We start from the raw sequence: 15716 nt of genomic DNA, 5'->3' as shown, positions 1-15716 counted from the left end.
AAATAAAATTGATGATGGTGACATTTTATGTGAAAACTTGAGGTTTATGAGCTACCAGGAGTATCGTCAAAAACAGACTGGAAAAAAGATTAAATTATGTACAGTTTATGAATTTGTCTATGTGAATGCTTTTAATTTTCATCTTTATATATTTTAGGTATATGTACATATCATAATTGTGTGTGTGTGTGTGTGTGTGTGTGTGTGTGTGTATACACATTGTATATGAAAACAATTTTTGTTAAATACCAGCATTGAACTTTAGAAATTATAAAAATTAACAGGCTACTTTATAAATTGAAAATGTTTCTATTTTTGTCAGATTTGCCTAGTAATATGATGTCCTTCAATAACAAATTTAATTTTTCAATAAATAGATTTAAAATTTTTAAACTAGTCTTTCAGAACACTTGCTTTTCAGTTGAAGGAAGGTTGTGTATTGATTAAAAAAAAACACATTTAAATGTTGTGTTTGTGTTATTCCAGCTCTGCTAAACTGTTTACTAAGTACTCCAGCTTCCCTATACGACCATGCAACAATATGCTCATTGACATATATATGTATAAATAGGAACAACTGGAGGGATAAATTGTGTATAATACAAATATATACAGTATAGTGTGTCTGTGTGTATGTCTATGTATAAACACGTCAGCAATATGTTATCAAAATGTACATACAGGGTTTTTAAATATACCTACATTAATATAAATAATGGATTTTTTTTAAATAATGCATATGAATATACACATTGCTTTTTTGTTTTAATCTGAAATAAAAAAAACAAGGTATTCCATGTTTAGTTTTTCTACCTGTTATGCCGTTTTATACAGTACACTTTACAGCGGAAGAGGACAATATATTTTAAACAAGTAGCTATTAAAATACACTGAAACTTTTATAATGCATAATATTTTTGAATGTTTTTAGCGTATATTTTTATATCTATAACAATTTTATATTTAACGTTTATTTAAACTAAAAATAAATGATATATACGTTATGTCCAGTTTATAGATCAATAAAGATATTTTGACAAAAAAAAATGAAAGGTAGTGTTGGCAGTGAAACAGTTACGATTCCACAAGGTTAAATAAATAAATTATATAGAGCCGTTTTTTATTTATTTCCCAGGTGCCACATTTACTTAATTTCCATTTTAAAAACTTGTGGAGATAACACGAGCCTTGGTCTCGCTGTGTGTGGAGTACATCGAACTTCAGTGTGTTTTTCCACAAAATGAGACGGGAATGATGGAGATGGCGAGGTGTGGGGGGCTCGGGGCACATCGGTCAGTTTAATTCCTTACGATCTGAAAGAGGTCAGGATCATTTCCTATAGCCCTGGCTGAGCAGATCATTACCAGACACAAATCTGTTCGTTACATGCCAGGGATTTATAACTAAATAAATGGGGAGCCTTCATAACTTCTGAAAATAGCGTGTTGGCCCTGCGATAATGTGCAAAGGCCGGTTTAATAGAGTTCGGCATTTATTCGTTATCTGTACGCGGACAGAGACAGAATTGGCGCTATCGCTTTTTTCCCCCCAAAATAATGTGATGGTGGCGCATTGCACACGTTTTTTCGCACACACACAACACGTACAAACCACGGCTTCGCTCGCCACACACACACACACACACACAGAGACACAATTTCTCTTACGAGCACTCTGCAGCATCGTTTCGATTTCAGTCACAGCAGAAGGCTCGGCCACTAGAGATTCTACTGGTTTGAGCCGGCACAGACCAGATTCAACGGGCTACAAAGGAAGCCGATTACCACTTGTATCGAATTCCGTGTTGAATAAGGAAAAAAATCTTTGTTTGAAAAACCCGCTGATTATCCTAACAGAGAGAAATTGCAGCCATGCAATTTTGAATACAGCTAGCTAAAAAAAAAAAATGAACGGGTTGCATACCGAAATATAGCATCTTATAGTGTTCCGTGTTTACTGCGTTTTCGTACTGAGGGGCTCTTGCAATACATGTTATTCATATTAATGGATTTCTAACCTCGTAAAGAGAAAAGCAGGCAGAGCCCCCACCCGAAAAGAGCAGCACACAATCTCTCGTATAGTCGCTTGCAAATACTCCACGAGGGCTTGCGGTCGGCCAAGCAGCACAAATAAGATAGAACAAGTTTTGTTTGGTCCCTATTGAAAGCCGTGGCGGGCCCGGCAAGCGATCATTGGTTATGGTGGGTCTGGTGAAACTCTAAATAGTCACATCTGTAGTGTAGTTTTAAACTTTGGCCCTTTTAAATAATGCAGCTAACGTTGGGGTGATGACCTTAAAAATAAAAGACAGTTCGCATCAGCAAAGTGTCCCCCTTTTTACTGAAAGACAAGACGAATTTCTTTATGGTGCGATTGCCTCCATGGCTCAGGTTTCTGGAGCTCGTTGCTTTCCCAAGCTGCCTCTGTCTCTTAACGTTTATTTTTTTTCTCACCGATTTTCACTGTCTTGTGATTTCGGTCATGATCCCTAGTGTTTTTCTAGCTAACTAATACGTTAGCACAGTCAATTTAACGTTTAACGCAGAAGCGACGCTCTTGGTCATCAATCCTAGTTTGTCGTTTTGCTCTAACCGTTCTAATATTCATGTCCCCAAGCTATTGTACTGAGGCTCTCGGTGCTCATCCCCCACCCCGGCCCTCAGGCCTTGGGGGTATTAGAACTGAACAGGCTTCTCTTCAATATTGTTCAGTTGTTGTGGTAGCGGTAATACAGCCCTTAGTAACGATGGCAATTTAAATAAATAAATAAAAAAAAAAGAATTTAAAAAAAAAAGGGGGGGGCTAACATGAGTGTTGGTGGAGGATAGGGAACCAGAGATCGTTCTGCCAGTTTGTCTCAATAGAACACATTTGCGTTATTTGGCGTTTTTTCCAACTGGCGACTGTTAACAATGTGTATGTATACGGGTTTTTTTTTTTTTTTTTTAAAATTTTGATTACACCGAGCTTGATTGTTCTCTCAAATTGAGGCTTGTCTTTCTTTCTTTTTTTTTTTTTTTTTTATTTTATTACTTTTTTTCCCCCCAATGTCTTAAGCTGAGGAGCCCAGGAGTCGTCCCAGCAACTGCCTCTGTGGCAATGACGGGGGTGATTTCGCATCGCTTTTGCAAATCTTTTGTCTGGAATCAAGTTTATAATTTGTGATCCAAGTCCTGCCTCTTTCTAATACATTAGCAAATTATAAAAGTAGAAAATTGAGAATGACCAAACAGTACAGAGCGAGATGAGAAGAGGAGATAATAATGGCCTGGAGCCTCCCCTCAGATCTCGTAACCTTTAATCTCTCCGAAGGAGCGGAGATTAAAAAATCACCTGCAACCACTGACAAATTAAGAAACTTGTTCCTCTTCCCTCCTGCAAAATTCGTTTGTCTTCCTACGTGTGAAGGGTGAGGTGTTTTTAGAAGGAACACCAAGCTTCAACGCTTCGCATCTTTTTTATTTTTACACAATGCGCTTTGAAAACCAAGGTTATTCTGAAAAAAGGAGTTGTGTTGATATAAATTCACTTTTCACCAAGTTTTGTCCCATCTAATGTAGTCTGTTATTAAAATAAAATGGATAAATTCAAGGTCTGAATTGCGCAATAAATTTTAGTCCATATGAAAACATAGTGTATCTGCTCTTGGTGTATTTATAGTGTGTGTACGGAGTATCAAAATGTGGGAAGTGTGTCAGTGGGTGCAGAGACTCAAAGGCAAGACCCCAGAAAAGTGACATAATGGGTTATGATGTGTGTAGAAAAAGCGAAATGGCCCGCAAATGACTGCTGCTTTTCGTTTGTACTGTACCAGCTCGGCATTTTACTGCTGTACTGAGGGATTCTGGGTTTTCTGCCTTTGCCATCGCAAGTGTTGTGATGTGACTCTGATTTTTATTTTTTCCTTGATGATGATACTTTAGATGCAACGAGGAGAGAAATCCATCCCCACTCTCTTTGTTTAATGTGACAGCGCAAGAAGTTGATCTTTGTTTGTTCAAAAACTCTGCATGAATCTGTGTTTAGCTTCGTTTAATGTGTTTGTCTGTGATTTCTAAATGCTAAACATGCAAACAGATAAATCGTCAAGGTTAATTCTGTACCCTGCCGCATGACTGATCTCTCTCCTGCCATGTCTTCCTTTTCATCTCCTCCTCACTCTCTCTGTCTCTCTCTCTCGCTCTCTCTCCTTCTCCCTGCTTGCTAGCTGATAAAGTTACGTGAAGAGGTGAGTACTTCCTCGCTAGCTATTTTAGTCTTCATTTCTTTCTCAGCTTCCAATTGATTTTCCTCGTAGTTAAAGAAGCCCAGTGTTGTTCTTGCCAACCCCCTCCACACACACACACACACACACACTCGCTTGCTCTCAGACATGGTTTGCTCGTGCTCCTCACTCACCCAGATGCAAACAGTTTAATGTGATTTCTAAGGACCCCCCCCCACACACACCTGCACACAATGTCATAGTTTGTGTGCAGCTGCCATGCTGATATTTACTTACAAATGACAGCACTTTTATTAAATCGTTGTTTGGTAATGAAAATTTCTTGTTGTTTTATAGTGGTTCTGAAAACATAATCAAAAGAATAATAGAAGTTTAATGATTATATAAATGAAATATGATTTATTATACGTATGCACGTAAATTAATAATAATGTTTTTCTTTTTACCTGCGGTGCCAGAAAATGTGTATGTGTGTTGTGCACATGGTGTCAGTTATTTGCTGATGTTTATACAGTATAAACACATACCTGAAAGTAGCAAATAATTTATTGTCCACGATCATACATAATAACGTAGCAAGTGTTTCGATGTTTAGCTCTTGACCCTCCCTTCTGCACAGCGTCAGTCCCCAGTTTAGAGACACGACTGCCGTCGCTGGAACTCTGGCACAAAGACGACTGTTGTTCCTGGGGAAGGAAGCCCCGCTTCACTCCCATACCAGAATAGAGGCAGGATCTCCACTCTCATGTCCTCCTCCATTAGCTCGGCGACATGCTCGTGCCACTCGGCCTAGTTCGCGCCACACAGAATCGTTCAAGTGCTCGCTCTCTGGACAAACGCAGAAACACCAGTCCACATGGAGACAGGTAGAAATACTCTTTAGATTAGATGATTAATATCATGCCAAGTTTGCTAGTTAATAATTTTATAAAATGTCGTGTGTACAACAATCTGGCACATTAATCGGTACACTAGGCAGGGACAACTGTCTGTCAGCATCTGATGGTTGCACTGTTGCTGAGTTTGCACCTTGGTGATAATATTTTCTTATTTAAAGTGGTGATGTCAGATGTTGAAGAAAAGGCTGCACTGCAGTCGTATTTCCTCTTAGACACAGAGTCCCTCCTTGAGCAGCTGGGTGCAAAACTGTTTTTCTGAAGGTCTCTGGCCCACTGCTCACTTCTTCGGCTGTTGGTTCACACAACCCCTGTCCCGTGAACAGCACCCCCGCTAGTGATGTCCTCGCGCCCTGGTTTTCGGCAGCCCTTTGGGGGTGTGTGTGCCCTCTGGGAGCGCGTCTCCTCCGCACCGTGTGAGTCCCTGCACATTGTTTAGCTTCTCGCTCGGTTTCACGGGGATCGAGGGCTGAGCAACCCTCTCTGCACAAAGCCACTTCATCCTGCCACCATTCATAATTCACTGAGCTCACAGTACTCAGCACTTTCAGTCCTTAACTTGTGTTTCTCTATTTATTTTCTGTTTACCCCCCACCCACCCACCGCCATGCTGACAAACAAAATGGGGTGAACGTGTTTGAAGCTTTTGGGAACTCTCCCCACCTCACCTGCACAGCCGTTTCCCCGTTCCGAAACAGAGTGCATAATTATTCCATTTCATTTGGTTTTTTCCCCCCATTTTCACTCCCCCCCTCCACTTCTTCTTCTTAAGAGTGGTCTCCATTGCAGCAATTTAATCAAAGACCGTGCAGCTAATATACACTTACCACTCTTTTTAAAAACTATACTTTTCCATCGCTGGAAAACATGTTTAAATATTTAGCACCCATATTCAGTGCTGTTTGACACTTGTAATTTCTCATCTTACAAGTCCCAAACAAACTGGGAAAAGATCACATAGTGGTGATGAAGCAGAGCTGTCCTTATTATTCAGTTTGACGCTCATCCTTATTGAAATAATAAGGAATCATCTGCCCTTTTGAAAGCTGTGATAGCGCGCGCCGGTGTGTTTGATATCGAACGGGGGGAGACGGAGAGACACAAGACGGATCTTTTCGGCACAGCTGCATTGTTCCCGACTCCCTCTTTATAACGTACAACTGAAGCGTGTCTCTCGCTAAAAAACAACAACAAAAAAGCACATTATATAGTTCCCAGGAAGGTCTTTGTAGAAAATGGAAGTGTCAGGGAGAAATGCCAACTTGCATACAGGCGCTCACAATATGGAGTTTACCTTTATGTGTTGAGTTGAAAAATGGCGTTTATCTGTTGGTGAACAACTGGATGCCTCGTGTCGCTTCTCGGTTTGATTAGCACTGGTGCCGCAAAGCTGCGACGCTCCGCAACGCCTTACTCTTTTTTTTTTTTTTTTTTTTTTTTTGTTTGCTTGTGCAGCATTTTGAAACAATTATAAAAAATCTGGCACGCGATCGAAAATGCTCATGTGCAGTTCTTTCTGGTAAAAAATTTCCCATGCAAATAAGTAAACATTTGATTGGTTGATTGGATGGCTGATTAAGAGTTGGTTGGTTGATTGAGGGATCACACATCTGCACCCCCACAGCCACCTGAGTGCTGCCATTGGTGTGACGACAGCGCCCGGAGCTCGGGTGTCTGGGAGAGGGTCGGTTGAGAGGCGAAACCCATTCGAAGAGGTGACGCAAAGACCAGCTCTTGCAGGAAGGAGGTGGCGTCTGGAATGCAGGGGCGTCTTTATACTTGGCTCTATTTATCGTTTATTTTTTAATACGGTCCAGATGCACATCGTTTTCCCTGTGCCCCCCCGCCATCGATCCGTTTGGTTCTGGCCGGCCGTCTCGAGGCCCGCATTAATTGTTGTTGGGCTTCTACGCCTCCCTGACCCTCGACGTTGGGTTCTGTCAGCACCAAGCCGGTGCACGTCGTTCTAATGATCCTCCCCGCTCTACCAACACCATCGTGAAATGCCCCCCCATCCACCCCCCTACCCCCCATCCCTTAAAAAAGACAGCGTGCACGAGAGAGAGAGGGAGAGCGAGAGAGAGATTCAAGGAAAAGCTTTGAAGTGGCTTTCGCTGCGAGAGTCTGCCGGCCGCCTTCCTGAGACGTGTCACCTTTGCCAAGAGGGAATAGGGAAATCACGTTTCGAATGGTAATGATAACATACTAATCACTCGACTTCTTTGAAGATGGGGGAGCGAGATCCTCTGTCAGTATCCCTGGTTGCCTCTCCTCGGAGGCACCGAGGCACCGAGGCATCCTGGTCTAGGTGTATTAGCTTAAGCGTGCATGTCAATACGGCACCTTCGTCTCGGCGGATCCATTGGGGCTCATTAGGAGGAAGCGGCTCCCTTTTCCCTGCGCGCCCGCTCCTCCCCCAGCCGCCACCCCACCCCCCACCCCACCTCCACCCCCCCCCCCTTTAAACTATTAAAAAGTATTTCTGCAATTTTAAATGACATCTGTCAACGACGTGGAGGAGGAAAAAAGTTCAGAGGATGGGTTTTTTTTCCTCTTTTTCTCATTGTCAAACTTTGAGAAGTGGAATGTCGTCGTTTCCTTTCTTCCTCCTCAGAGTGATTAGTTTGTACATATTTTGACAGCTTTAGTAGAGCTGGAGATTCACTCCTTTTTTTTTCTTCTTCTTCTTTTCCCCTTCGGTGAGGGAAAGATTAAATTTTCTTCACAAAGTTCCCCTCCTGCCTTTGAGGAAGTGTAACGTGTTCGCCGAGGCCGCAGAGCCGCTTGGTCACTCTCAAAGTCACGGCAAACTGGTACAAACTGAAGGTAAAAGGCAACGGGCGAAATAACTTCAAAAAATTACTCCCGCCTAATATTGGCTGTGCGAAGACTGCACAAAAGGTCCGTTACCTGAATAATGTGTTGAAATGCACGCCTGTTCCTCTTCTGCTCTTGTTGTGTCCCCTGTGCCTGTCGGGGGAGTCGCCGGACAGAATTTGATGTGATTTTGACACTTCTCTTGCTGCCCATGAAGGCAGGCCTGTTGGAGGCGCTCTTGGGCGTCGTTTCCTCACAGCGCCTGTGACACCATGTGTACATCAATCGCGAGGCGCTCCACGTCATGGTCGGCTGTACTCTGCGCGCTGCTTGCGTGCAGGAGAAGGGTACCTCGCATCAGCGTCGCTGAAGCTAAAGCTGGCATCTCTTCCCTGCGGTTACCTGCCGCCGGTGACGTCTCCACCTCCACAAAGCTGTTGTCATGGTGGTCTCCTATGTAGGCTTCCTCCCGTCTTCCAGCGATAGATCTCCAGGTCCCAGTCGAGTCTGCGGTACTTTGTACGTCTGGAATCGGAGCGGATCGTATCTTCAGCGTAACCGCAACGAAGGCTTTGGTGACAGTAGGTGGTGCGAGTCACTGAGCTAGACACGGGTCCTGGATGTAAATATGCACTGGACCAGAGTTACTGTTATCCCTTAACAAGTCGGTAAAGCCAGCATCCTTCAGTTTACTCCCTGGTGAAGTTCTGTAAAATCTTGGCTGTTGCTATAATAAAAATATGTCAATTTAAACAACAGTTTATTTCAATATTTGTATTAATTTTGACTTTCTTTTGAAATTCTTGAAAATAAAAATGTCTCAGTGCTGATTGGTGAATGATTTATCCAAGAAATATGCAGCATTCCTCATTTTGTTACTGATTGCCATTATTGAGCACCACTTATTACTTTACCGCCATCTGTTGGCTTGGAGGGTAAATGCTGGTTGTTTGTGCCGCTAAAAACAGAAGTTATAGAGAACAGATATGTAAAAAATTGCGATAGAAATAAATAAATGTCTGCAAATGTATTGCTTGGCCACAACAGGAGGAACCAGTGTTTTTCAGGGGATGAGTAGATTGTGCATCAATGTTGGCAGTATTATTAAAAAGATCCCCTTGTTTCAGTGGCCTGGTGGGCAGCCTGACTACCTTGACCACGGTTTCGAAAAAGGCCCCCCCCTACTGGTCCTGGCCGGTGACTCAGCTCTGGAGGAGGACATGGGTGGTGGCTGCAAACCATTAACTGTCCTTTCAGGCCCCTCTCAGTGGAATGTCTTTCTGTCTTTTGAAAATAGTTCCTTTTTCAAAACGTGTGATATTCTTGTGCAGTTTAATCGGCTTAAAGACTGCTTTAATGGGGAGTTTATTGAGTTTTTTCAGAGCTATCACGTCGGCAGATTATTTTGCATGAAAGCAGCAAATTATCATTTATTATATCTCAATTAACTCGTCCTCCCTCCATCAACTTTGCCCCAGACGCTAAATATGAAATAATGAGTTGCAGGCTGTGGGTAGCAGCTCTGAGCACCTGCACAGAGGAGCCACGTAGAGGCTGGAGAAGTGCAATTAAAGGCCAGAGATGGGGACGACACCGTGCCAATATTCGGGCCATATGTACAGCTCCACATACTTGAACATACCTACACACAGACAAACACTGATATCACTCATTAATACAGCTGCTGAAAGTGTCTTTGTTATGGTCATAAGTGTTGTGCACATCACGTTATCTCTGCTGTATGACCGTGGGCAATATCCAAATATATATAAGTATATACACACTGGAATCGTGAGTAAACAAAATCGCCGGAATAAAGTGTAGATTTTTTTTTTTTTTTTTTTTTTTTTTTTTTTTTTTTTTTTTTTTAATTCTTGTAAGGTATTGATTATTTAGGGTGACATTCCATCTGTCCCACTCATTGTTTATGGTGTTTCTCCCTCTTTCCCATTCGTCTCAGAGAGCACATCTGCTGGACAATACTGAGAGACTCGAAAGGTCATCGCGCAGACTGGAGGCGGGCTACCAGATCGCCGTGGAGACAGGTACGACCCGAGTAGCAGCAGCGCAGCTAGGCCTCACGGAGCGCAGCCGTGGACGCGCCGCGCAGCCGTGACGGCTGGTGACATTTTCGGGAGCACATCAAAGAGGGTACGAGGTAGAGGCGCTAGTGGCAGACGCACGGCTAGGGCGGGGCGTGTTGGGGGGAGCTCGATTTCCGCCCATATGCGTGTTCGCAACGCGCACAAAGACGGGCGGCTGCTGGAATAAACAGCCGAAGCCTTTTTCTGGGATCACCCGCAGAAAACGAAACAAAAACAAGAGCGTCATCATTTCTGTACCAATAAATGTGCTTAGAAAAAAAAACACAACAACCCTAAAACCTAAATCAGATTTTTTAAAGGTCTGTTTTATGTTTAACGATTGGAAAATTACCTCATTTGGATTTTAAATAGATGAAATATAAATGTTGCTTGCTTTTCTTCCTCCGCTGCCACATTGAGGCGCTGTGTATTCCTCAGAGAGGTATCAAAGCTCATTCTTCAAGTATCAACCGCCTTTCAGTCGCTTCTGCTGTAGTTTGAGAAAGTTTGTTAATTTACACTATAATGGCAGGGCGGGTAGCACACTACCTCGGCACATTTAATAATTCAAGTGGTGGATGGGATGCATAGACCATCCCCGTTTGATGTTGTAAGTAGAGCTCACAAATTCATAAATAAAATTTGCATTCGCTGCTAAAAAATTTAGTTTCAATTGTTTCAAATAATAATCCTTGGCCCACGTGTTTTGTTTCGGTGGCTAGAACCTTAAACCATGCAACTGTTTTTTGGTTATTTTTTTATTTTAGTTTTTTGGGAAATATGCTTACAGTTAATTTTGTCATGCTTTTGTTGCATAAAAAATTGTGTCAGGATATTATGCTGTAAAGCAGAAGGTGCTTTCCTCTCGGTGGAGGTGTGTGGCGGCCCTGTCGGAAGCGAGGGGCCGAGGAGTGCGAGACGCCCTTTATCTGCTGTGCTTTCAACCCCGAACAAATAGCGACTCTGGAGGTCGCTGGGGGCACCAGGGTTTCCCCTCTCGCCCCTCGCATCTAATCCAGGAGACCCCGCTGCTCCGTGCTCGCCCCCGCCCATCGGCCCCAGCTGGACCGCCGCCTTGACACCGAGGGCCCGACACGGGAGCAAACCGGGGTCTCGACCGCACACAGGCGCGGTCACCATGAGCTTCAGCTCCAAAGCCCGGGCAGAGCCCCGCTTCCTTCTGTGCTCTCATGCAGATGCAGAAAGTTGCCCGTGTGCAGCACCGCATTCGCACCAGATCTCGACGTCGGTGGCTGTCGGGCGACAGCGAGGCTCCCTGGGGGGTCTCGGGCTGTTTTTGTCCTTGGGAAGGAAGCAGGGTTTTCTCTAATGGCTCTGCGCACGCGCCTCTTCGCTTCCTTTCTCTCCTCACACCTTTTTTTTTCCCCTTCCCACCATATGTTTGTGTTGTCCTAATGCCACTGCAGAATGCGAGGAAGTAAATCGCTGCGCCACCAGCAATTCTGGATTAATGTTTCCTGAGCCGCCTTGTAAAAATTAATGAATTAATTAATGAGGAAAAATTTATAATGACTGAAGTTAAAGAGAAAGCAGAGAAAACCAACAAATATGCATTTCCTCTCTGGTCACGTATGGCTCCATGCGAGAACATCTGCTGAGTGAATAAACTGTGAATTAAATACATCAACAGGAACATGTATTATTTTTGTTTCGCGACGGCATTGTCAAACTAGCTGACAGTGGCCATGGAAGTGTTATAGTACAAAATGTTCTGCAGATCATACAAATATGTAGCTGTTGGGGTCAAAATATTTTGATCTTAGATTCCAGTCTTGAAATATGGATCAAAATGAATTTTTTTTTTTGCTATTACAATGAGCCTTAATCTTGGATTCCAGGCAAATGGGGAAAAAATATTTTATGTACATCTGTTACATTGCAAAATAACTTCTTAATGTGGGTAATTAATTGACCTAATGTCAGTTATCGATCAGTTTACTTAGTTTGTTTATATGTGCTCTTTGTTTAATTTTTATTGGAACAAAGACAGAAGCGAAGGCGTTTGGCATAAACACGTTTGTCCTAATGGGTGACCTCAGTCCTAAGGGGTCGGGCTGAACCGCATCCACTTATTAACCCCGTGCAAGTCTCACGTATCTGTTTATATAATTATGTATTCACTTAAGGAGCTTGCGTCACAGCGCATGTTCTGACAGCGGTTGGCCGACCAATATATCGTGTGAACGTCGGCGAAGTGCTCTGAACATGGCACACTATTAGGGCCGTGCGCCGTAACCGCTGGGCGCTGTTTGTCTCATAAATAACACATGGGGGTTCATTAGTGGCGGGCGGGCACACGCGGTGGGCACACGCTCGCACCGCTTCCAATCGCCGGCCTACGTGGGAGCCCTGAGCGCCAAATTAAGTTTTAATTAGAAGGAAGGAAATAAATTGGAATTATGGGCGCACAAATTGAGAAGTTGGAAATAATGTGCATCAAGCGGGTTCGACTTTACATGGGGAAGAATGACGTTGGCGCTCATCGGTGCAGGAGCGGCACCGTTTTGGGGCGTTTGCACGCCGATCCGTCATGCACGGGCGGCTCCGGGCGCAGCTTGGCTGGTTTTACCGTGAACGGAGCCGGGTGGGAATTAAATGCTCTCTGGCCCCGTGGAGACCCCCATTCGACACGGCCGTTTTGGACCCCTGCCCTTTCATTTTTGTTCTGGCACTTTCATTTGTCAGGCTATTGTTTGATTATTTGTTTGTGTCATATCAACATGGCATCGCTCACCGAGTAGCGCCGCCCGCCTGTCTGGGTGCTTGCTAAAGGGTGTCCGCGCTGTTTGCTCGTACTTGACCTCGCTGTAATTCATTTGCCAAGCGCGCACCGAGGAGATACTCCTCAGCAGGCCGGCCGACAGACGAGCGGCACCGTTCAGCTACACGCCTTCCCCAGGTTTTCTATTTCAAAGGCCCACCGGCTTTCATGTGGGCGCAGCGTGAGGAGCTGCGTGTCATCCGGCCGCCGACCGAGTCCGGGGCGCTTCGGCCGCGCTCTCTGCACCTTTAAACGGACCCATCGCCACTCCGTGGCCTCACGCGTAAACGTCTCATTTTGTGCATTTGTTGAAGGCACGTCAACGCTTGCGACACAGCGAGCTTCTTCAAAAGTGCCGCCGTCTTACAGTTCCGTATGGTGCAGTCAGTCGGCCGAAGAAAAGCAGCGCGGCACTTTCGATCTCGATGCAGGGAACGGCCAGTCGATGGGTGAAAATAAGGCGAAAGGGGAAGACGCACAGCGTGTTCACGTCCCCCTTGAACGGCTGCTCGGGGCAGAAGAAAAACGGACTTTGGCGGCGTTGTGGAGGGTGGGCCGCGTGCTCCCTGTCGCTCTCCGCTCCAGATCGATGTGAAAATGAAATAGCTCATTAGGGATTGATTTCAGCTCGTCGAGATAAGCGGAGAGGGCCCCCGGCTGGTCCCCGCCAGCCCCCACCGGCCTGGCATGATGGGGCCTCACCCACGGTCAGGTGGAGAGCGACTCCGGTGGCCATCGGCTTTATTAGGCTCCGATAAGCTGATTAGGAGTTGTCAATCAGGGCGAGCGAGGACTCCATCGATGGTCCCTTTTTCCCCCCGCTCCTGTTTGTTTTGTGATAAATCATCGGAGCGGAGATGTGCCGCTAAACAGGTCTGCAGTTGTCACCACGCCAGACGTGACGACCCTGTGATGATGTGGCGACTGTATTAAAGGGAACATCAATTTGTTTTACAGCGGTTTCATTTCTGTTTCTGTTTCAGTTTTTTTTTTTTTTTTTTTTTCTTGCAGCGGCAGTTTAAAGGAGGGGTTTGGGAGGCTGCTGTTGTCACTGTCAATATGGGTTCTCTGGAAAGCAAAGTGAGCTGCGATAAAAATAAATAAATATATAAATAAGTGTGTGTGTGGGGGGGCTCCCGTTTGAAGCCCACGACGGCTTTGAGACTTGCTGTGTAAGTCCACGGGTGCTGGAGTGTCCCTCTGCCGTCCGCGCTCCTGCTCATCCCGGCCCTCTGCGTCGCGAGGGAACGCTTGCCGATAAACAGCCACACACACATACATACACACACACACACGCATACAGCCGCACTACTTTGGACAGGCTGCCGACACCCCGCTTTCTTCTAACACAATTGTTTTTGCCGGTAATGAGTAGTATAGTAATATCAGGTGAAATGGGATTTATAGCTCTTCATTTATTTTTAAACTTGTTTATAATAAAAAAAAAATAATATATAAAAATATATAACAAAAAACTTTTTATATTTTTAATTTAGTTATTACTATTACTAGAGAAAAAAGTAAAAAGTATGCAGCGTTAACATTATCTATGCATTTAATATATGTGTGTGTATGTTTATATGTAATGTATAAATAGAGACCGATAAGGTAAAAATTAAAAAATGGAATTTATTTGATTACTTGTATACAAAGTGAGTGAATGAAATTATAATATATATATAATTAATTTGTAATATACAGCATTAAATGTTGCTTATGAAAGCAATCAAAAATGCCACATCATCTAACACTATTGTTTGTTTCTCATTCTGTTTTTTCAAATAAAACGTAAGCTTTTTTAGATATTAATGTTTGTTTTAATATTTCATCCAAAAGTGACTGTTTTCTTGTTTATATTGACAGACTGTTGAAATATTAATTAATTGTAGCTGTATAGCATCACGCTGTGGAGCCAGTGGATGTGGATAAGTGGTTCTATTTATGTGGGACGTGTCCTCAGTGTTCGTTTAACAAGACCGAGCGGAGAGTTGTGCGGCTTTCCCTGGACACACAGATACTGAGATAAAACATTAAACACAATCCATTAAATGTGATACAATTGACAGAAATACAGGGTTTTGCCAGAGTCTTGCGGTTTTACCAGTCGAGATTTTTTCTTTTTGCATTTTATTTTGTGCCCATGATTATTGTCTAAATATTTACACATTTGTCACATAAAATATCAAAAGTTTTCTAAAATGAAGAGATAAATTAAAACACAGTTTTTTCAGAAGGACCAACATTTTTGGAGGTTTGTGGAAATTTTTAGTGTTGATAAATGAGTTCTCTTGGAATTTTTTTGTGTAATTTTTCTTTAATATTACTTTCTTAGCACAAAATGGATTTTGCTTATTTTAGTTAAATCCGTGCACTATTTTTGTGGGTTTTTTTTTTTTTTTTATACAGTGCTGAAAAACATTCTCTAAATATCTGCTTGACTACATTTAATGGTGGTACAGGCTGTTTAATATTTTAGTTGTTTTTCCATTCATTTCCCTTCTGTAAAGACACTTAGTAAAAACAGATTTCCTCAAGGTATAGCATATTAAATAGCTTTTCTGTTTTTTTTGAATACTGTATTGTGTTTCAAAAAGAATTCAAAGTTTTTTGATAATTGTTTGATTCATGGTGCTGTGCTCTCTTCCGAGTTAAATATTTCACGACTTGATTTTGTAGTTATGCAAATACGCCGAGTTATATAAGTAAAATACATTTTATTGGGCCGATCTAGAAAATGTATTTTATAAACTGTATTTTTTCCTAAATAAAACTCGGTGAAAAGAAGGGGAAAATTCAAGGTACACAGATTTAGCTACTGTGAAAACGATAATTTTCTAAAATTGTATGTTTTTTGTATTTAAGTAGTTAGCAAATACATTCCTTTTTCTAGGTCGATTTTTAAGTGTATATGC

At 43.0% G+C, this 15716-nt stretch overlaps 1 protein-coding gene across 4 annotated transcripts in view; it reads left to right on the top strand.

Moving 5' to 3' along the window:
* Nucleotides 1-15716, top strand: part of vti1a (vesicle transport through interaction with t-SNAREs 1A) — a 97953-nt gene that overhangs the window by 27396 nt on the left and 54841 nt on the right. For 2 of the 4 annotated variants that reach the window (XM_029250738.1, XM_018762636.2), the window contains exons 5-6: nt 4208-4228; nt 9899-9983. In XM_029250738.1, coding sequence (XP_029106571.1) covers nt 4208-4228; nt 9899-9983 — 106 coding nt within the window. The remainder of the gene's footprint in view (nt 1-4207; nt 4229-9898; nt 9984-15716) is intronic. The other 2 variants (XM_029250739.1, XM_018762637.2) reach the window with 1 other exon arrangement.

The sequence above is a fragment of the Scleropages formosus genome, chromosome 3, assembly GCF_900964775.1.
Source record: "Scleropages formosus chromosome 3, fSclFor1.1, whole genome shotgun sequence".
Classification (NCBI taxonomy): Eukaryota; Metazoa; Chordata; class Actinopteri; order Osteoglossiformes; family Osteoglossidae; genus Scleropages; species Scleropages formosus.
This window is presented reverse-complemented; position numbering and strand designations above follow the sequence as displayed.